General features: G+C 43.9%; 2 protein-coding genes across 2 annotated transcripts in view; both read right to left on the bottom strand.

The window, feature by feature from the left end:
- LOC310829429 (leukocyte immunoglobulin-like receptor subfamily A member 2) overlaps positions 1 to 9,974 on the bottom strand; it is a 50,436-nt gene extending 40,462 nt beyond the window's left edge. Inside the window, exon 1 of the mRNA XM_083707846.1 lies at positions 9,807 to 9,974. Coding sequence (XP_083563972.1) covers positions 9,807 to 9,838 — 32 coding nt within the window. The 5' untranslated portion in view covers positions 9,839 to 9,974. The remainder of the gene's footprint in view (positions 1 to 9,806) is intronic.
- A 1,433-nt stretch (positions 9,975 to 11,407) lies between these two features.
- On the bottom strand, positions 11,408 to 20,671 carry LOC310830450 (T-cell-interacting, activating receptor on myeloid cells protein 1-like; the record flags this gene model as incomplete). The annotated part of the gene is made up of 4 exons (XM_083710230.1): positions 20,456 to 20,671; positions 18,946 to 19,224; positions 18,067 to 18,354; positions 11,408 to 11,559 (listed from the first exon to the last, which is right to left on the bottom strand). Exons 1-4 carry the CDS (start codon positions 20,544 to 20,546, stop codon positions 11,408 to 11,410), a joined length of 810 nt encoding a protein of 269 aa, XP_083566356.1. The 5' UTR covers positions 20,547 to 20,671.
- Positions 20,672 to 21,156: the final 485 nt, after the last annotated feature.

Raw genomic sequence — 21,156 nt, 5'->3', positions numbered from 1 at the left:
AGCAGAAATATGTCCTTTTAAAAAAAGAGTTGCCTTGTTTATAAATATCAGGTTGTTGTTGTTGTTGTTGTTGTCATGCTGCCATGCCCTCAGCTGGCACCAAACGCAGACTGCCCTCAACTCACCTGTACCAGCTTCCAGGGGCGAAGGAAGGCATCGTGACACATAGGGTGGGCGTCTACGACGCATGCACCGTACGTAGCGCCGCCGCACATGCGCTGTACAGTGGTGTGCCTCCGGCACTGCTCCAGCGCCGTACAGATGGTGCCGGGATCCCTCCATTGCTGCTACAGCCGTGAACGGAGGATCCCTGCACCATCCATACGGCACTGGAGTGGCGCCGGCGGCAAACCACTATACAGCGCATGTGCGGTGTTGCTACGTATGGCGCATGTGTGCGACACCGCACATGTGCTGTACTTAGCGGTTTGCTGCCGGCACCGGGATCCTCTGCTTGTGGCTGCAGCTGGGAATGGAGGATCCTCCACATGCGGCTGTGTCAGCGCAATGGCTGCTTGTGCCGCCGTGAGCCCCCACGGGGTGACTTCTTGTCACCCCTGCAGACATGGAACCCAGGGCGCCCGCCCCCCGTTGAGACACCACTGCCAGCTTCTTGCTCTCAGTCTCAGTCAGTTTTATTGCTCATAGCCAAAGGCTGCTGCAATGTACCCAGAATTATTTGACAATTAAAAAATATATATACTGAAATGATAAAAAAAGACTTAAAACATTTATATTATTAAAACATTACGTACTCTAAACAGAGCTATAAAAGTACCCCAATGTACAAATAAAAACATTAAACAATAAAATTCATAAGCTAAAAGCATCACATGGTCACTAATGTTAAAAACAATATCAATTAATACAGTGTGCAATTTATACTCAGAGTTTGGTGACAAAGATAGCGCATAGCCTGAGGTAGATAGATAGGATCAAATGAATTCATCTCCTTTACAGTTAATGGCTACCTTGGCTATATAATTTGCTCTAATTTTCCTAGCAGCAGTTGCAAAAAGTGCTACATACTTATCTGTGTCTGCGAGGAGATATAAAATCATGTCAAAGGGGTTCTGGCCAGGGGACCCTGTCATTATAGGTACTAAAAATATTTTTCTTACATCATTATATAAAGGACAGTGCAAGATATAATGCATAAGAGCCAGTGTGGTGTAGTGGTTAAGAGCGGTGGACTCGTAATCTGGGGAACCGGGTTCGCTTTCCCGCTCCTCCACATGCAGTTGCTGGGTGACCTTGGGCTAGTCACACTTCCTTGAAGTCTCTCAGCCCCACTCACCTCACAGAGTGTTTGTTGTGGGGGAGGAAGGGAAAGGAGAATGTGAGCCGCTTTGAGACTCCTGAAGGGGAGTGAAAGGCGGGATATCAAATCCAAACTCTTCTTCTTCTTCTTCTACTTCAGAACATCCCCTAGTGCAAACACGTTCGTTTTTTTGGTATGCCTCTGTGTCTCCCATCTCTATAAGCAGAGCTTATTTTGTATTTAGTCGTAGCTCTGTAAAAGCTTTTTGAAGCTGTGCAAAAGTCAATTCATTAAAATAAGATATTTGTTCATTGGCCTCTCTAAGTTTAAAATACAATGGGGCGCATGTAGATGTGCACATAGAGTTTAGATCGTTTTCAGTTGCCACTGCCCTTATGGTTCATTTAAAGATATTTTTCTGGGAATATAAGGGAAGTTCTTTAATCTCAGTCACTGAGAGGTCATATTTGCCCATCAGTTGGGCAGCATGATGTACCCAGTTTTGTTTTGTTTTTAAGAAATATTTATTAAAGTTTTACAAAAACATAAGTACAAAAATACATGAAAAAATAAAAAATAATAATAAAAGTACAACATACAAAAGACAAAAAGAAAAAAAGAAAAAATTAAAAACAAATCCATTTTTTATAACTTTAAACTCATTTGCTTGTTTCCTTGACCTCCTCTCACCTCCCCTTTTTGTATCCCATTTACATAATCAAATCAGCAAATCCTTGTCCTCATTCATTTATCTTAACTCTATATCTTAACATATTATAACTCTATATTTCCATCCATCATCCGTCAATTCATTTTTGCATATTCTTAATAACTTTGTTGCTAATGCCACTTATTTTCAATCCAACATCATTTTAACATTCATTAATTTTACAGTGTTTCTGCAAATAGTCTTTAAATTTCTTCCAGTCTTCTTCCACCAACTCTTCTCCCAGGTCTCGGATTCTGCCAGTCATTTCCGCCAATTCCATATAGTCCATCACCTTCATCTGCCACTCTCCCATGGTGGGTAGATCTTGTGTCTTCCAATACTTTGCAATAAGTATTCTTGCTGCTGTTGTTGCATATGATGGGATAATGAGCTGCTTGTGCTTAAAAGCTTGGTCCCTCAGAGTTTGCTCAGCGTAGCAAAGCTCTGCCTTGAGCGGAGCCCTTTGGCATGGCTCCGTCAGTCGCTGGTAGAATCCGACAGTGGGCGTCTGCGGAAACGTTTCCAACATAAAAGCTGCTTAACGGAAACGCGTCTCCTGGATTCTCTGCGTGACAGTTTCCGGCGAGGGGTGGGGGTTCCTAAAGGGGGCCTTGATACCTCCTCACTGTTCTCACTGGAAGTATCCCAGAGCCTCCCCTCCGACTCCCTTTCCCTTGGAGCTCCTGCTCCCCCCCTACTGGTTCCCTCTTCTGCTGCAGAGTCTCTCCTATTCTCCTGGAGCCTTTCCACCACCTGTTCTTCCGATGGCAGTTCCCTGACATTGCATACATGAAAAAAGCTCTATCCTTCTTTGGCACCAATTGGCCGACTATGACCAGGAGGAAGGCCTCTGGTTTCTTCAGGAAGGTATATTTAAATACCTTTTTCATTTCATTATAGATCATCTCCCAGAAAGCCTTAATCTTTGGGCACGTCCACCAAAGGTGAAAGAATGTACCTTCATTTTCTTTACATTTCCAACATTTATTGTTGGGGAAATGATATATTTTTGCAAGCTTGACTGGTGTCATGTACCACCTGTATATCATTTTCATAATATTCTCTCTCAAGGCATTACATGCCGTAAATTTCATACCGGTGGTCCACAACTGTTCCCAGTCAGCAAACATAATGTTATGACCAATGTCTTGTGCCCATTTAATCATAGCAGATTTAACCGTTTCATCCTGCGTATTCCATTTTAACAGCAAGTTATACATTCTTGAAAGTATCTTAGTTTTGGGATCTAACAGTTCTGTTTCCAATTTTGATTTTTCCACCTGGAAGCCAATTTTTTTGTCCAAATTATAGGCCTCTCTTATTTGATAATAATGAAGCCAGTCTTGTTCCAATATTTCCCAATATTTCGGTCATTTGGCCTCCATATTGAGCTTTTTCTGAGCCTTTGCTTCCATTGGTGACAACCACCTTGGGGTTTTATTTTCCAGTAAGTCTTTGTATCTTATCCAGACATTAAACAATGCTCTCCTGACAATATGGTTTTTAAATGCTTTATGTGCTTTAACCTTGTCGTACCACAAATATGCATGCCACCCAAAAACATTGTTGAAACCTTCTAAGTCCAACATGTCTGTGTTCTCAAGAAGCAGCCAGTCTTTCAACCAGCAGAATGCTGCTGATTCATAGTAAAGTTTAAGGTCTGGCAGGGCAAATCCACCTCTTTCCTTTGCGTCAGTTAGTATTTTAAATTTTATTCTGGGCTTCTTGCTCAAGAATTAACTTGCTCAATCAGGCATTTTTTTGGTAGCCTAGTGTTGTCCATCTGTTGAACTCTAAACCAGTAACAGAGAATTCTTTTATCTATTTCGCTCTCTATGCTCAACATGCGAGTTTCCAACCTTACCATGGCAGATTGCACGTCTTTGGGTAAACCTAAAAGAACTCTTAAAAAATAATTCTGTGGGGGTTCCAAACCCGAGACCTTTGAGGTACCCCAAACCTCTGCACCATATAGAATCTGGGCCATTGTTTTTGCTTTATACACAGATAGAGCTGGGTTGACCAAATTTCCACCTTTACAGGCAGCGAATTTCAGAATGGCTTTTGCTGATTTTTTTTTTTAAGATATTTATTCAGAGTTTCAAAGGTACATACATATAAAAGAAAAAAAACCAGAAAAATACAACAGAAAAATGAAAAGAAAAAAGGAAAAAAGGAAAAAAGGAAAAATACAAATCCCATATTGCATCTTTTCATTTGCTTGTTTCTTGGACCTCACACCTCCCTTTTTGTATTCTAACTTAATTCGTTGTTTCAGCAAATTCTTCCCATATTTCTCAATTTTTGTGTTTTTTTTTTTTAAAAATAAGAGAAAGGAGAGTGCAGGCATCATGAGACCACAATAAGAACCCACAAGATCCAATTCCAGCTCTATGATCCTCAGCCCTTGTGATGGCGACGCTTGCTGTCAATCACCAGATTACATCTGAAGCTACAGGAAGCTGAGGACAGCTGAATGAACATATCTGAAACTTACATAGACCAGAAAAGGACTGCTCCCTTATTGACTACTTTGAAGTAAATCTCACTTGGTTCTGTGGGGCTTCCGATTATGTATTAATTATGGAATATATATAATTTCTTCTTGGCATTTGAGTATTTTGGAATGTTCCCTAACTACAGTTTAGTCATTTTGAATTCATCCGTTAGGGGGCAAACCAGTTCCTTTAATTTAAGTTCACTTTCTTTGGATTTGTTGTTTGTTGTTTTTAAATAAGCAGAATATTAGGCAGTAATAGCAAGCAACGTGGAGGCTGTCCAGGGGTGGAGGAGGGAGCCAGGTACCACAGAAAGTCAGTGGAGCTTGGGTACCTCTGAAGGAAGTTAAAAGCCCTACCTACTAATAAGTCCACAAATATTCAGGCAACGCCTAGGCAGGCAACGCTAGTGTGGTAAAAACCCACGGAGAGGGCCTTTGGAGGATCCTCACCCGTTTTTGAGGCAGCAGGACCCCACAAGAGAGATCACTGGACAGTCAGAGAAAAGAAGATAATGCAACCAGGTATATCAGAGCAATTGCAGCTGGATGAGCTTTGATCCATTTATGAAGATTCAGTGGCAACCGGGTCCCCACCCAGTAGAGAACCCCAAACGAAAGCATGTATGACATGATATAACCTTGGTTTTGTGTGGTCCTTTGGTAAGGTTTCCACCCCAAAATCGTCCGACCACTGAAATGGAAGTGGGCAGCTCAGGTACACTGGGGATGGGGACAAATAGGTATAGGAACTTAAACGGACACCTTGGTGATGGGTGCAAATACATTTACTTTTGACAAATCTATTTGAGGTGGTAGCTTGATGGTTGGAGCAATACCTTGGTAACTGCACACAGAGAGATTACATGGAAATGTAGAGAGCATGATAGTCAAATATAGTGCCTTGTCCGGAATCTATTGACATTGAGTTTTGTAACATTCACGGGTCTCAGGGAAGATTTCACAAGTGAAATACAAGTTTTCTGAAGGCAGATTGGGAGTCTGGCAGTTCCTGATTCCAGAGGTTGAGCAAGAGAAAGATATGTTTCAATGTTTCCCTGAAGGGTTTACAGTGCCTATCAGCTTGGCAAATAAAGTTACATCTGTGATTTGCATCTGTTACTTTTCAAACTAAAAAACACTGTAAGTTACATTTGTGTTTCTTTTCCATTTCTTTGCCAACATAGTTTCAAATACCCATTCTTGGATTACAGTGTAGCTTTGGGAATCAAAGGGATTTTTAGTGGTTGCAAAAAATCACAAAGGGAGGGGGGGGGAATAACTTCCAATTCGTTTTGTCACCTATTTTCATTTAAAGAGGTGTTTCCATTCGCCAGCAGACCAGGAAGAAAAGTCAAGACAACCAAATGTGCATAAACCTGAGGATCTGCAAAACAAAGTAGAGTGGTACCTCTGGTTAAGTACTTCATTTGTTCCAGAGGTCCGTTCATAACCTGAAACTGTTCTTAACCTGAAGCACCACTTTAGCTAATGGGGCCTCCTGCTGCTGCCACGCCGTCGGAGCACAATTTCTGTTCTCATCCTGAAGCAAAGTTCTTAACCCGAGGTACTATTTCTAGGTTAGTGGAGTCTGTAACCTGAAGCGTATGTGTCAGGACTGCCGCTAGGTCCCAGCTCACAGAGGACCAACGCCCAGTGGATGTTATATACAAAAGTCTTTATTAAAGTTTAGTTTCCATTTCCAAGCTCTGGGCGCGCAGACCCACGTCTCGACGCTAGACCGGCTAAGTCCCCTCTGACTCACTGCTCCACCCACACCAGTTTAAGATTCTAGCCCGGCTCCACCTCCTACGCTGTTCTTTCCTTCGCTGGGTCTTTCTGCCCTCTGGGGTTCCCTCCTTCCTGGACTCCTCTGACGCTGAGCCTCCTGAGTCTTGCCCCTCCCTCCGGCGGGCTTTAGGACCTGGCTCCCTTTCCGGGCTCCCTGCTGTGCCGCGCTCCTGTACATTTGAACTTGGCGCGCGCGCCCAGCCGGTGACTTTCCTTCTGACCGTTTCCCCGCTTCCTGATGTGGGCGTTGCCAAACCTGACTCCTCTCCTCCCTCTGGTGGTGAGGACACTGGTCCCGACTCCTGGGACTCCCCCTCCCCACTGCGCTCTGGTGGAGAAGCTGGTCCTGATTTCCAACTGCTGCTCAGGGACTCCCCGCTAGCCCCTTCCTCCTGGGGCTTCCCCCCTGGAGCCCCCTTCGCTCTGGCCACCGGCGCTCCCTTCTGTGAGTCCTCCGATTCGCTAGAGAGGCTTGTGGAATAACTCTGGCCACTGTCACTGCCTGCGCCCCCCTCGTACTCCTCCTCCTCACTCTCCATTTGCTCCCCCTCCTGTGTCTCTCCTTCTGAACCCCTGACAGTATGTAACCTGAAGAGTATGTAACCCGAGGTACCACTGTAACTAGTCAGATTCAACCAATGTAACCAAATCAAATTAAGTTTGGTTAAGATGTTCATTAACAGAGGAAGGTAATTTCTATCCACATCACCTGGGCAAGTTAACAGCCGCACACCGCAAGGTTTGCTAAGATTCCTCCCTCCTCACTGCATGGGCTTTGGTCTTAGAAGTCTGGCAGGCACACAGTGTCCCTACTGGCCAACATTCACTCCAATGTATTTGTCAGACCAAAGGGCATCCTCCCCCCCCCCCCCGGCAGCAAATCATGCCTGACAATAGTAACTAATCATGCCTGACAATAGGCAAATCTTGTCAGGCAAATCATGCCTGACAATAGTAACTAATCATGCCTGACAATAGTAACTAAGGGATGCCCACAATTGCAAATCGATATATATTTGCAGCTTGGTATATATTTGCTTGCTGTGCATAATTTATCCTGTTTCTCTTTGCAATGAGGTGGGAGAAAGTGGTGTTCATGGCACTGAAATCTTGGACAAACGAAATGCAGTCCCATCCCCCCAACCACTCTTGCTTCTGAGACATGAGTTGACATTTTTCGTATCAGTTAAGCATGTCCCCAACCTTAAGAGCTGGTAACTGGCTTTAAAAAAACACAGGTTTAGAATATTTTTCTTTCCATTACAGTAGTTTCAGTGATTTCTTATTAAAAAAATACCCTAGCCCTTAGGGAATATTGGTGGTGTATATCTTATGGGAAATATTTCCCATTTCATGGGGGGAAATCATGTCCATTTATTTTTCCACACTTTTTAAAAAGCAATTCTCACTCCCTCTTCTAAGAGTTTGAAATGAGGTTTCTTTCCCAGATGTAAGAGGCCTCCAAGCAGGTTTAGCAGCTCCCTCTGCAGCTCAAAGGAAGAAAACACTCAAGCTTCAGCTGATAATTTCACCCTCCCCTTCCTGCCAAGGTTCCAATTTGTTTCCTGCTTCAGCTCAAAGCAAATCTACCGTATTTTTCGCTCTATAAGACGCACTTTTCCCCCTTCAAAAATTAAGGGGAAATATGTGTGCGTCTTATGGAGCAAATGCAGGCTCCTTGGCTTCAGCGATAGCAACGCGAAGCCTCCAAAGCGCAGAGGGAGAACTCCCCCCGCTCTCCGGAGGCTTCCCTTGCTTTCGCTGAAGCCGCCTGAAGCCCCGCTGCGCTCCGGAGGCTTCTGGCAGCTATCCACAAGCCTTCGGAGCGCAGCAGAAACTCCTGCTGCGCTCTGAAGGCTTGCGGATAGCTGCCTGAAGAGCGAGAGGGGTTGGTGCACACCGATCCCTCTTGCTCTCCAGGCTTCGCTTTGCTGGAGAGGCGCTGCACAGTTTTCCCTCTCTGCGCAGCACCCCTTCAGCAAAGCGGGAGGAGAAATGGAAGGGGCTCCGTTTCTCCTGCCGCTTCGCTGAAGGGGCGCTGAGCAGAGAGGGGGAGAATTTTTTCCCCCTGTTCTCCCCCTCCTATGGTCCGGTGCGTCCTATGGTCCGGTGCATCCTATAGAGCGAAAAATACGGTACTTGATTCCACATGTCAAGATCTGCGCCGCCCCCCTTCATTATGCTTTGTGTATGTTTCTGTGTGTTTACTCTGTGCTCTAGTCAAAAACAGAAAGAAGAAGAAAAGGGGAAAAGGTTCACTCATCTCCCCTGATCCATCCTGTCTTTCTGTTCTGGTAAAGCTTATACAGTGGTACCTCGGGTTACGTACTTAATTTGTTCTGGAGGTCCATTCTTAACCTGAAACTGTTCTGAGGTACCACTTTAGCTAATGGGGCCTCCTGCTGCCGCCACGCCACCGGAGCACAATTTCTGTTCTCATCCTGAAGCAAAGTTCTTAACCCGAGGTACTATTTCTGGGTTAGCGGAGTCTGTAACCTGAAGCGTATGTAACCTGAAGCGTATGTAACCCAAGATACCACTGCAAACAAGTAGAGAGGACATACCACCACAAGGCTAAATTTTCCATTTATGTGCTCAGATGATGTGACCCACACCCCTTATAATGCTATGCAAATAAACAATGAAAGGAGCACAGACAAGATTATTGGGTTCAGTTAGGCCACATCTTTATTGATTACAGATGTGAGTTTTGGCTTGGCACTGGGTATTACCAGCCTGTCTTCTTGTCGATTATCAGGGGGCCAAGCCTCCCAAAAACACACAGAATCCTATCTAATAAAGTCATACTCACAGCAGACCCATCAAAAACAATGGGCTCAAATTATGCTACTAATACCAAATGTAAACCCACTGACTGATTGATTGATTATTTAATCTCTATCCCACTTAATATATTAAAAATATATCTAAACAGTGTACAGAAAACTAAACAACAAATAATTCAAACAAAATATTACAAAAATACAGTTACATATACGTAAAAATGTTACATTAATACAAATTTGCGCGCGCACATAAACACACACACATTCATCATCCCTCTCAGCCTCCGGGCTCTCTCCCAGGGTCCAAGAAACTCTCAGCTTACCCACAAAAGTCTCACAACGAGAAAGGTTCCTGGAAACAGCAGGCATCACCCTAGTCTCTCACTCTAGACTTGCTTTTAATGGGCAGGCCCAAAGTGGATGGTCCTTCCTCAGGCTCCCCACAGCTGTGTCTTTTTCAGCTGCACTCTCCACCCTCAGTTCCAGATGCAGCAGGTTTGATTGCAATGGATCTGCTCTGGAACATATTTTCCAGTATCCTCGTCCTTCAAACATCTGATTTATGCAAAATTCTCCAGGTTGGCTTAAGATTGCCCAACTTGCCATCCCAACCCTTCATTTCAGACCATCGCCAGCCCCCTCTCACAGACATCTAGCTTCCACCAACTAACTGTCCTTCTTTCCAGCTCCTTTATATCAGAAACCTCATGCAAAAGCTTTCTAACTCCTTTTGATCAATAGCTGGGCCTTTGTGATTCTCACCAATATAAGATGGTGGAGAGCACAGGCGTCATGGCAGATCACCATTAGTGTCCACAAGATCCGGTTCCAGCTCGAAGGTCCTCAACCCTTGCAGTTTAGTGCTGTTTTCTGTGTGCCAGCCCAGATTACATCTGAAGCTACAGGAAACTGAGGGGAGCAGCATCTCTGACACACCCAATACCTCATGACTCTTGGAGACTCTCAATCTGCTTTAAACATCTCTGGCAGTCAGATATTGCTTCATGTACGAAGTCTACCACATACTAATTTTTTTTTTTTTTGCAAAGCATAAATTGGTAGGAATGCACAAAATGCAGATTTAAGTAATATGCTAGAAAAGATATGCACGAATAAGGTTCATGTATGCACACAGAAACATCAAAAGGAACCATCTTGTTCCTTTTTTTAAAAAAAATGCAAAATAAGATTAGTTGTTATTATTATATTTATTTATACCCCCTTTCTCCTGTCAATGGCTCAAGACAGCTTACAGATAAAAATAAGAACAGCTAAAAACATAGGAGGGGGAAGCAATCATTTAAAAATAAAAATAAAAGAATTAAAACTATATATAGTCAAAATCCACAAACTGGACAAAATCATTATTGGGCCTGCCTGGAGGCCCCAGCAGGGGAGCGCATTTTATGGCTTTAGTAAAAATGTTATAAGGAGTTAAGCATAAATAAGTACTTTAGCATTAATGGAAAATAAGGTTAAAAATATGTTAAGATATTTATATGACAAAAAATAGAGAAAGATGGAAAGGAATTGCTGGAATAATTAACAGAAGTGGAATACAAAAAAGGAGGTGAGAGGAGGTCGATGAAACAAGGAAATGAAAGATAGAGTAATGAAATGGTATGATGTATGTTTTTAAAATGTTGTTGTTTTGTTTTGTTTTGTTTAGTGTGTTAAGGTTGTGTTTTGTATTGTTTATATATTGTATTGTATTGTCTTTTTTTCTCTCTTTTGTTTTTTCTTCTCTTTTTTCTTGTAAGCTTTAAAAGTAATAAATATTATTTTTTTAAAAATCATTATTGGGACCAGCCAAACATCACAAAAATGCTATCCATAACTTTTAAACTTTAAATATCTTACACAAAGCAAAGGATGGGGAGCAGGTGGGGAATATGAAAATTAGGCTGGGCATTTGCCTGGCGGTTTAGCACTTTATAAATTATCTAATATACCAACACAAATAGAAACCACAAGACTGTAGCCATTATATAAGGGATTATTATATCTGAATGGAAAGAAATGGAAATTAGTAAAATTTTGGAACGCAGAAAAAAATGTAAAAGAATGAACTCATCAATTCTAGCATACGAGGGACCCAGTTTAATGAAATTGTATAATTTGACATTTTAATAATTGGCATTAATAATTGTATTAATTGAATAAAATTGCTATTGTTATAATGAGGCTGCAATTGGAACAATATTGGAAAGTTGATCAATTTATTTATTTTTTAAAGAAATTAAAGTTTGGCTTGTAACCCAAAAAATGTCCCAAACCTTAAGTGGAACCTTTCTCTGGTAGAAAGAGAGCAGAAATAAAGGGGAACATGATGGGCCTCAGACAAGCTCTGCAAGGGCCTGATTCTATGGCATAATCCCCATTGATTTCAGCAGTTTACTAATGAGTGAACAAGACTTTTTCTTTCTTTCTTTCTTTCTCTCTTTCTCTCTTTCTCTCTTTCTCTCTTTCTCTCTTTCTCTCTTTCCTTCTGTCTTGTGCTCTTGAAGTTCTGTTCCTAGAAAAGGAGAGAGAGGAAGAAGAGATGACGTCACAACAAACAGGAGAGAGGTCTGGGAGTGACTGCCTCCGTTATAAGAAAATGGGAACATTAGCCATTCACTCACCTACTCACATAACAAGCACTACAGGCAAAAATAGGTGGACCATTATACTGAAAACTAGGTAAGTTCTGGGGAGGAAGCTAATAGAGAGAGCCCAGCGTGTGCCCCAAAAGTCACAGACACAGTACTGAGTGTCGCTCAGATAATCGTCTAATGATTTCGCATTTTTGCTCAGATTCCAGGATTCCTTATTTCCATTCCATCCAATGGAGAGGAAGTGAGCAGGTATTTCTCAGGTTTCTAAACTGCAAGGGCTGCAACAACACCAGTACCATTGGCTCCTTGCTACATACGTTCTTCCCACTTTGAAATGTAAAAGCTGAAGGGCTGAGTTAGTTAAGACGACCACAGCATCCAACCAACCCAAGTCCTTGTAGGGAACCTCCCAAGATGCTACCTTGAAAAATCCTGTACAGTGGTACCTCAGGTGACATACGCTTCAGGTTACAGACTCTGCTAACCCAGAAATAGTGCTTTGGGTTAAGAGCTTTGCTTCAGGATGAGAACAGAAATCGTGCTCCGGCGGCGCGGCGGCAGCAGGAGGCCCCATTTGCTAAAGTGGTACCTCAGGTTAAGAACAGTTTCAGGTTAAGTACGGACCTCCGGAAAGAATTAAGTACTTGACCCGAGGTACCACTGTAAGTACTTAACCCAAGGTACCACTGTATGTACACATTGATTCAAGCACTTACACATTTGTCAAAGATGATTGAAACCAGTTCGTAAGAGTGAAGGACAATGAACTTACTCATGGGATGGCAGTGAGCTCAGTGGGACCTCCGTGTAGGGTGTTCTGACCTGATACTGCCTGCCGTTCATTTCTCATGCTGTGAAATTGTGGAGAGGACCTTTCGGCAAGGGACCGACTTGCTTGGTTTTCCTGTGATAGTTGGCCTTTCTCCTGCTGCAGAGGCTGCTGCGCCACATTTTGATAATCCATATTGTAAGTGGGAAGGTTCACATACACAGCCCGATCTTGAAGTTCTTCTGAAGAAATTTCTGCATGACTTCTAGGGTCTCCTTCCCTGCCATCATCTCTCCTAACTTTGACATAAACATGGAATTGAAAATATACATAATGATGCCACTTGCAAGAACAGTTGTCGCTTGCTGGGACTAACTGGCTACTAGAACATAAGAAGCAACTCTGTTATGCTGTATGTGTGACTCTAAGACAAGACAAACAAGAACAAACAGCAGAAGTAGGAAGAACAGGTGAATGCATGGATGGACACCTCAGTACTGCTACAGTCCACTTGTGTCTGACTCTCCGTTTTGTGCAGGGGATGAACATACTGTTCGCTACATGGCTGAGTATAGAGAGCCAGTGTGGTGTAGTGGTTAAGAGTGGTGCACTCATAATCTGGGGAACTGGGTTCGTGTCTCCACTCCTCCACATGCAGCTGCTGGGTGACCTTGGGCTAGTCACACTTCTTTGAAGTCTCTCAGCCCCACTCACCTCACAGAGTGTTTGTTGTGGGGGAGGAAGGGAAAGGAGACTGTTAGCCGCTTTGAGACTCCTTCGGGTAGTGATAAAGCGGGATATCAAATCCAAACTCTTCTTCTTATAGAAGTACAAGAGTATAGAAATATAAGCACGGTGTTAACAGACCTGCTTATGTTTTCGGCACACCTGAATTTGTAATTTATGTGCATATTCAGAGACTCTTACTTAGGGGGTCTCTACTGGAGTCAACTGCATGCCACAAATCTTAATGCAGTGGGGGGGGGGGAATTAATTTAGAATAACCATTTACACCTTGCTTTATTTAAGGGAATTAGCACTAAGCAACGAGATTCAGTGTGCTATAACTTGCTTGTTAAAGGGAATTAAGAGAAATGAAAAACATCAGTAACCATGGTCATTTGTTCACACAGAACAGTGGACAAAGAGTAAGAAGTATTCAAGTACCAGTGCAGGATAATCAAGAGACAAGTTACTGTAAGTTTCGCTCCATAAGACACACCTGACTATAAAACGCACCTAGTTTTTAGAGGGGGAATACAAAGAAAAAAAATATTCTTTAAAGGGAGCGCTGAGCAGAGCCTGTATGCATCCCAGGTTCTGCTCAGGACTCCATTTCACGAGCCGCGCGGAGCATGTGTGCGGCGCTTGCAGGCTTTTCCCTGCCACTGATGGGCTGCCCTTCTCCCTCCTCAGGGAAAAGCCCCCAAGAGCTGCACACATGCTCTGCGCGGCTCGTGAAAGGGAGCGTGGCTCTTGCGGGCTTCTCCTGGAGGTGAAGGCTCCCCATGCCCTGAAGAGGCTTCACGCGGCTAAGCCAGAAGCTAGAACAGCAAGAGGGAGCACTGCGCAGCGATCCCTCTCGCTGTTCTGGCTTCTGGGATAGTCGTGCAACCTGCATTCACTCCATAAGACGCACACACATTTCCCCTTACTTTTTAGAAGGGGAAAAGTGTGTCATAGAGTGAAAAATACGGCACTTAGTGCCCCCATCACCACATCAAGCACATCTTGCTATCTGCTGTTCACCTTTGGAGGCAAGTCCTGGCAACAGTACAATAGCAGAGGCCTTATCAGCTTTGATATTCAGGTCTAAGATTGGCGGGTCAATATTGGTGAGTCAACTTTGGCCCTCCAGAGCCCCAATAAATGGTGCACAGTCAACTCTGATGTTTTGAGTATCTTTATCAAGCTTCCTCAACCTCGGCCCTCCAGATGTTTTTGGCCTACAACTCCCATGATCCCTAGCTAGCAGGACTAGTGGTCAGGGATGATGGGAATTGTAATCTCAAAACATCTGAAGGGACAAGGTTGAGGAATCCTGATCTTTATCATTCAATTTGTTAAAGTTGTATCATGAACACAAGCCCTGTCCCCAACAACGCTACTTACGGTCAGTATTTTCCACCCTGTTAGATCTCGATACTATGAAGGTGTGTTCACCACTAACCAAGAGAGGCAAAGAAAAACTTATTACAAAGGATCATCTGGACACCCAGTACTTAGTCTTTATTCACTCACTAATCCCTTCACTCTAAACCAGAAAACATTTTCCGACTTTAAGAAAAGCTAGTAATTCAGGGTCCCAAGCACACACCATCAACACAATTCAGCCTGATCATTTCCAAAAGAAACCAAAATACCCTAGATCCTAGTATTTCCTATTCTCACTTCCCCAAGCTAACCTACCAACCTCAGTCCTGGAGAACCTGGAGGTTGTTGCTCACATTTCACAAGCCACACTTAACATAGCATTTGATGCAAAGTATAAGGGAACTCGGGACATGGGTGGTGCTTTGGCCTAAACCACAGAGCCTAGGGCTTGCCGATCAGAAGGTCAGCAGTTCGAATCCCCACAATGGGGTGAGCTCCCGTTGCTCGGTCCCTGCTCCTGCCAACCTAGCAGTTAAAAAGCATGTCAAGTGCAAGTAGATAAATAGGTACCACTCCGGTGGGAAGGTAAACGGCATTTCCGTGCGCTGCTCTGGTTTGCCAGAAGCGGCTTAGTCATGCTGGCCACATGACCCAGAAGCTGTCTGCGGACAAACGCCGGCTCCCTCAGCTAGTAAAGCGAGATGAGCGCCGCAACCCCAGAGTCATCTGCAACTGGACTTAACGGTCAGGGGTATCTTTACCTTTACCTATAACTCAGGAGGCCCCACTCTCCACCTAGACCCCAGCAGGAAACCTCTGCACTCAAGTACTGTACCTCCCTATGTGGCATTCAGATGGAGTGCAAATAATAGCAATTGTTCTGCATTCTGACAGCTCTTCCTCTCGCAAGCTCAGAACAACATTCCAGCATCCTTCAATCCACTGCGGTGTAAGAGGAACAGTTGAGATCACTTACCTGTTTTGTCTTACTACTGTAAAAGAAGAAGAAGACAAATCAGTTGGAAGATGGTGCTCTCTCAAACCCATAAATAACCAAAACAACCTATCTCAATTCAGAATGTGCTGGGTGTTTCCTTTTTCAGACAATTCATGGGAAGCACCTAGAATTTATTTTTAGAGTTTTACAAAAAGAAATTGAGCACAAGGACTATCTTCCACCAGTTTCCCTCTTCCTCTTTCCCCACCCCAACACTTTTCCAAACTTACTAGGTCAGGGATGAGAAACCTGTGGCCCTCCTGATATTTTTTACTTTATCAGCCCCAGCTGACATAATCAGTAGTCAGGGATGAAGATAAGTTTAGTCCACAATATCTGAAGGGCTACAGCTTTCCTATCCCGGCAAATAGATGGATAGGATGAAGTACTAGGCAAGATATCACTAGGAACCTCAGACCACCCAGAGAATTTATGGCCAAGAGCTTTTAAATCCCCTTCTCGCCTGGGTCATACTTACACGCTCCTATTTTGTAACAAAGAAAGGCCCCAGCTGACAGAAAGAGGAAGAGCAGAACCACATATGTTACTGAGAGATTTGGACTGATTTGAGCATCATCTGTTTAAAATAAAAAAAGCAGTTAGATAAGAGGGACGAGGCTACATCCTTGAGAACCTCTCACTCAAGCCTCCACCACCATCACATTCAGAGATTGCTCTGAGCTTCTGGAGGATGCTTGGGCAAGATTCCTTCAGTGAGCTCACTTGTGGAAGGGATGTATCTTCTCCTTGCTTGCAGCCCCTCTGTCCATTCACCTGCCTTTCCACTCTTGACCCAGCTGACACAGACACCCAGAGGGGAAACAGAAGGCAGGTTAAGGCTGCTGCTCCCTCTAATCACTTTTGCCACTGCTTGCATGCTCAGAGAAGGAAGGTGAACCATACAGTGACAAGAACATGAGGCTCCAGGACATGAGGCTCCAGGAGTTGTCGGTGTTGTGGAAATTCTACTCAGTATTGATCCAGAGTAGATTCCAATGTATAGTTAGCAGAGTAAAAACCTAAGCACGTTGCAGGATTTCCCCTCCCCCCCCAAAAAAATAGACCAGAGACAATTATATTTCATCCAGCAGAGCTTTACTGCTACTGAAGGCAAATGAGCATAATGATCACAAATCCAATACATTCAGGACTGGCACTGTCCATAAGAAATCCAGTTGCAACAGACTTAAATTTGGAATAACTTATAATAAGTCTAAACCTTAACACTATGTACAGAACACCACACCAGAAGGAAAAGAAAGAGAAAGTGTGAAACTCAGGCTCCTTCTGGCCCATTATTACAGTCAGCATGACCTTGACAGAAGAGATAACAGAACCAGTTTAAGCCAGCTGTACTCAGCTTCTCTGAAAGAATAACCTAGACACCTTCTGGTTGCTTCTTTCACACAGCTTCCAGAACCCTCTTGAATTAAGTAGAATAGGAAAGATCTCTGCACTTCTACACTTTCTGTACTAAGAAATACAAATTGGCAGTCAATGGGTCCTCTGCAGAGGTGTGGGCCTCAGCATGTGCCCAGCAATGCCTAACTCTAATGCCAGCCCTGACTGGCACAGTCAACTGTCAAGGAAGATGGAAATTGTTGTCCAACAATTTATGGATAGCCAAGATTGGGGGGTGGGGCTGATTGGCATGGGGCTTTCTCAGTACACCACTGGCCAACCATAGTTTAAAGATGTGTTTAATATGCATAAAGCATAATTCTGAATGCATTATATTTAAAATACTATGCAGAGATCCTGGCATTAGGTTTCACTCTAGCAAACACAGCAGAAAAGGCTAGATGTTTCAGTTTCTGTCTTTAAGCTAACTCATCACTGGAAACCCAAGAGCTCTCACAGAAGGCAAAACCTGAGAACTCACCTTCTTTGTCAGTGATGAATCCAGCAACAGCAGCAATAGTGGCTAAGTTCCATGAAGATGGAACAAGAAAGTTGCTTAGGATCTCTCTCTCACATGCACAGCAGAGAGAGGAAAGTTTGTTGACCTGCATTAAGGACTTACAGACAAGGCTGCATTGCTTGCATGTTTCAGAGCAATGTGTTCCTTTGTATCTTGCAATGTCTATTTGTAACTATTTTATTTGTACTTATTTATTTGCAGCTATTTGTAACTATTTTTCCTGGAAAGTTTTGAAATTCATTCTACTGTTTGAGAGCAAAAATTCATTTCTACTCTACACAAGGTCCAGATCGCTTGCAGCAACTTTAATATAATGCAAGACATGCCTGCTTTTTGGTTAAAAACAAAAAAAAACCCAAAAAACCCAAGCAAAGTGCAGTGGTACCTCTGGTTACATACGTCATTCATTCCGGAGTTCCGTTCTTAACTTGAAACCATTCTTAACCTGAGGTACCACTTCAGCTAATGGGGCCTCCTGCTGCCGCTGCGCAATTTCTGTTCTCATCCTGAGGTAAAGTTCTTAACCCGAGGTACTACTTCTGGGTTAGCGGAGCCTGTAACCTGAACTTTTGTAACCTGAGGTGTTTGTAACCCGAGGTACCACTGTAGTGAGAAGGAGAAAAACAGTAAAACAAATACTGTACCTGATACCAAAAGCTCCACCCAATTGCTGCATTTTGACACCAGAAATGGACTTCTTGATTGTGCCCAGCTGCAACAATAGTTTCCTTTGCCCTCCAAAGTAATTTTCCTGAGGTAAAATTTGGTCCCACGTGCATTAGTATCCTGGACCGTTTTTGTTGACTCTCCAGCCTTATGGAGATAGACCAAGGCAGGTGCCTCTAAAAAGGCACACGTGATTGTGATATTTTCCCCAACCTTCAAAGGCCTCGTTGGTGAGATGGAGATGGTAGGTCTGAGTAACTGTGGATCTGGGCAGAAAAGGAAACAGAAAGTGAGGTGCCAACCACTGTAGGTCTGGGTCTTGTCCTCTTCCACATGGCAGGGACCTGCATTAGGGGTTTAGCTTCTTTGCTGTAAAGCAGTGATTAGGGATTGTTGTAATGGCTCATGCATTCATCAGCCAGAATTATCTTCCATGCAAATGTCTGCAGTCCCAAGAAAATTGCAACTCAGCCATGATCATTGCCCTCAGCCCAACTTTTCTGGGAAGTTTTTCTTGTTTCCTTTTGTTACTGTACTCCAGCCCAAAGACTCCACAACACTCGGTTTATGCAACACGATCCCTCTGGAACTCGGCAGGTGTCCCCTCTCTCTCTTTCTCTCACACAGCAAGTTAGGAGTATGTAAATTATTCCTCATTTCCTCCAATGCAGAACTGGCTCCTCAAACAAACACACACACACACACACACACACACACACCCCACTGATCGCTCCCTACAGTTGTCCTCTCCAATGAGCTCCCCAGTTATATTCTAAAAACCAAGCAAACTCTCCAGCTAAACTCCAAACCTTAAGGCTTGCGGTTGAGATGAGTGCATGTGGAGTTAGCCTCTTTACCTGTTAACAGCAACTCCACAGGGTTACTTGGCTCAGACAGGAGATATGGTTGCCTCACTGAGGTGTAACTGCAGCTGTATCTTCCTGCATTCTTATTGCTCACATCACTGATGGTGAACACGTTCATGTCACTGTGTATTGACCAATCCTGAAAGTTATCCTTTTGCAGATAAAACCTTTTCACTTCTCCTTCAGTTCCACAACGCATAGTGACTCTCTGTCCAATGGTGATTTCTTCCATAGGTTCCAGAGAGAGGACTGGTTTGGGGAAGCTGGGATCTGAGCAAAGAAATACAACAGACATTGAAGGCCCTTGAGAAGGAAGGTTTGCAGCCAAGATGGCATTGCTTCCAGACTTGTTCAAATTCTGCCTTGGGCTTCTTTAGGAAGGTGGATGGGATATAAATTGAAAGAATTAATAGTAATGAATAAATCCCAACATCTCACTCTTTGGAAATTAAGTGTTGCCAGTATACCCTGTTTTCCTTCTACAGAAAAGAGTTGCCTTGATCCCATTTGCAAACAAAACCCACAAGATACAAACCAGTGGTGTACAGGTAACTCTAGCTTGCCTGAGATGATGATGATGATGAAGGAGGAGGAGGAGGAGGAGGAGAAGAATTAACCTTGCACTCAGTGCCTGTCCACCAATGAGGAAGGCTGAGGCAGCTGCCTTGGGCAGCGAAACCCCAAGAAGCAGCCCTCCCAGGGGCACCCTCCCACTGGTAGAGAAGTGTGGTGATCTAGCAAGATCTCACCAAAATCTTGCAAGATCTGTGCGCTCTGTGACTTCTTGCAAAAACTCTCAAGACCTCAATGTAACCCACTATCATCATTGCTGATTCACAGACCTGGCCACACAACCCAGGGAAGGGAGGCTTCAGGGTAGTTTCGCAAGAGAGGGCCACCTTTCCATTTTGCCTCAGGTGGTGAAACGAGATAGGCTGCCTCTACCTGTGTTAGTGGGTGAGACATCACTCATCTGAACACTATTCATCGCGAAGCTCCCATGTCCTTCAATCTTGAATTAATGGGATTGGTTGTGCTCAGCTACACAGGATCATCATTATTGGAGCAGGAGCGGGGTTGATGCACTTTTGCAAGAAGAAGAGGAAGAGGAGGAGTTTGGACTTGATATCCTGCCTTTCACTCCCCTTAAGGAGTCTCAAAGCGGCTAACAATCTCCTTTCCCTTCCTTCCCCACAACAAACACTCTGTGAGGTGAGTGAGGCTGAGAGACTTCAGAGAAGTGTGACTGGCCCAAGGTCACCCAGCAGCTGCATATGGAGGAGCGGAGAGGCGAACCCGGTTCACCAGATTACGAGTCTACCGCTCTTAACCACTACACCACACTGGCTCTCCACAATTTGAGATGTTTTAATGGCACAGTAACACCTGAACCTAATGCTATATGATCCATTGTCCCCCTTGTGCAACTCATCATAGCAGGGTCAGGAACTAGTGAACAGCCTCAGGATGCTCTTCTGGGATGCTGAGCAGAGTTTCTTACCTCTTATCAGCAGCTCCAATGGATCTGTGACTTGCCTGATCCCAGCAAAATTGTACAAGCATTTGTAGATCCCTGCATCCGTTCTGGTCATAATAATGATGTGGAAAAGAACGTGTTGTCCCAAATGATCTCTGGAGATGCCTATGACCCTTCCATCCTTCTCCAAAGAGACATATGTTACCAAATGACGTGTGATGCATGTGATGGTGACATTGTCTCCAAGTGAGAATACCCAGACCTGTAGGAATCATAGAATACCCAGACCTGTAGGAATCAGGATTGATCACAGTGGATTAACAAGGAAACAAAAAGAAAATCATGTGTAATAATAATAATAATAATAATAATAATAATAATAATAATTTATTATTTATACCCCGCCCATCTGGCTGAGTTTTCCCCAGCCACTCTGGGCGGCTCCCAATCAGTGTTAAAAACCGTACAGCATTACATATTAAAAACTTCCCTGAACAGGGCTGCCTTAAGATGTCTTCTGAACGTCAGGTAATTCTTTATCTCTTTGACATCTGATGGGAGGGCGTTCCACAGGGCGGGCGCCGCTACCGAGAAGGCCCTCTGTCTGGTTCCCTGTAGCCTCACTTCTCGCAATGAGGGAACCGCCAGAAGGCCCTCGGCGCTGGATCTCAGAGTCCGGGCTGAACGATGGGGGTGGAGACGCTCCTTCAGGTATACAGGACCGA

Source organism: Podarcis gaigeae (genome assembly GCF_964106915.1).
Source record: "Podarcis gaigeae genome assembly, chromosome: 13".
Lineage (NCBI taxonomy): Eukaryota > Metazoa > Chordata > Lepidosauria > Squamata > Lacertidae > Podarcis > Podarcis gaigeae.
Note: the sequence above shows the minus strand (reverse complement) of the source record. Positions and strands in the feature narration are given on the sequence as shown.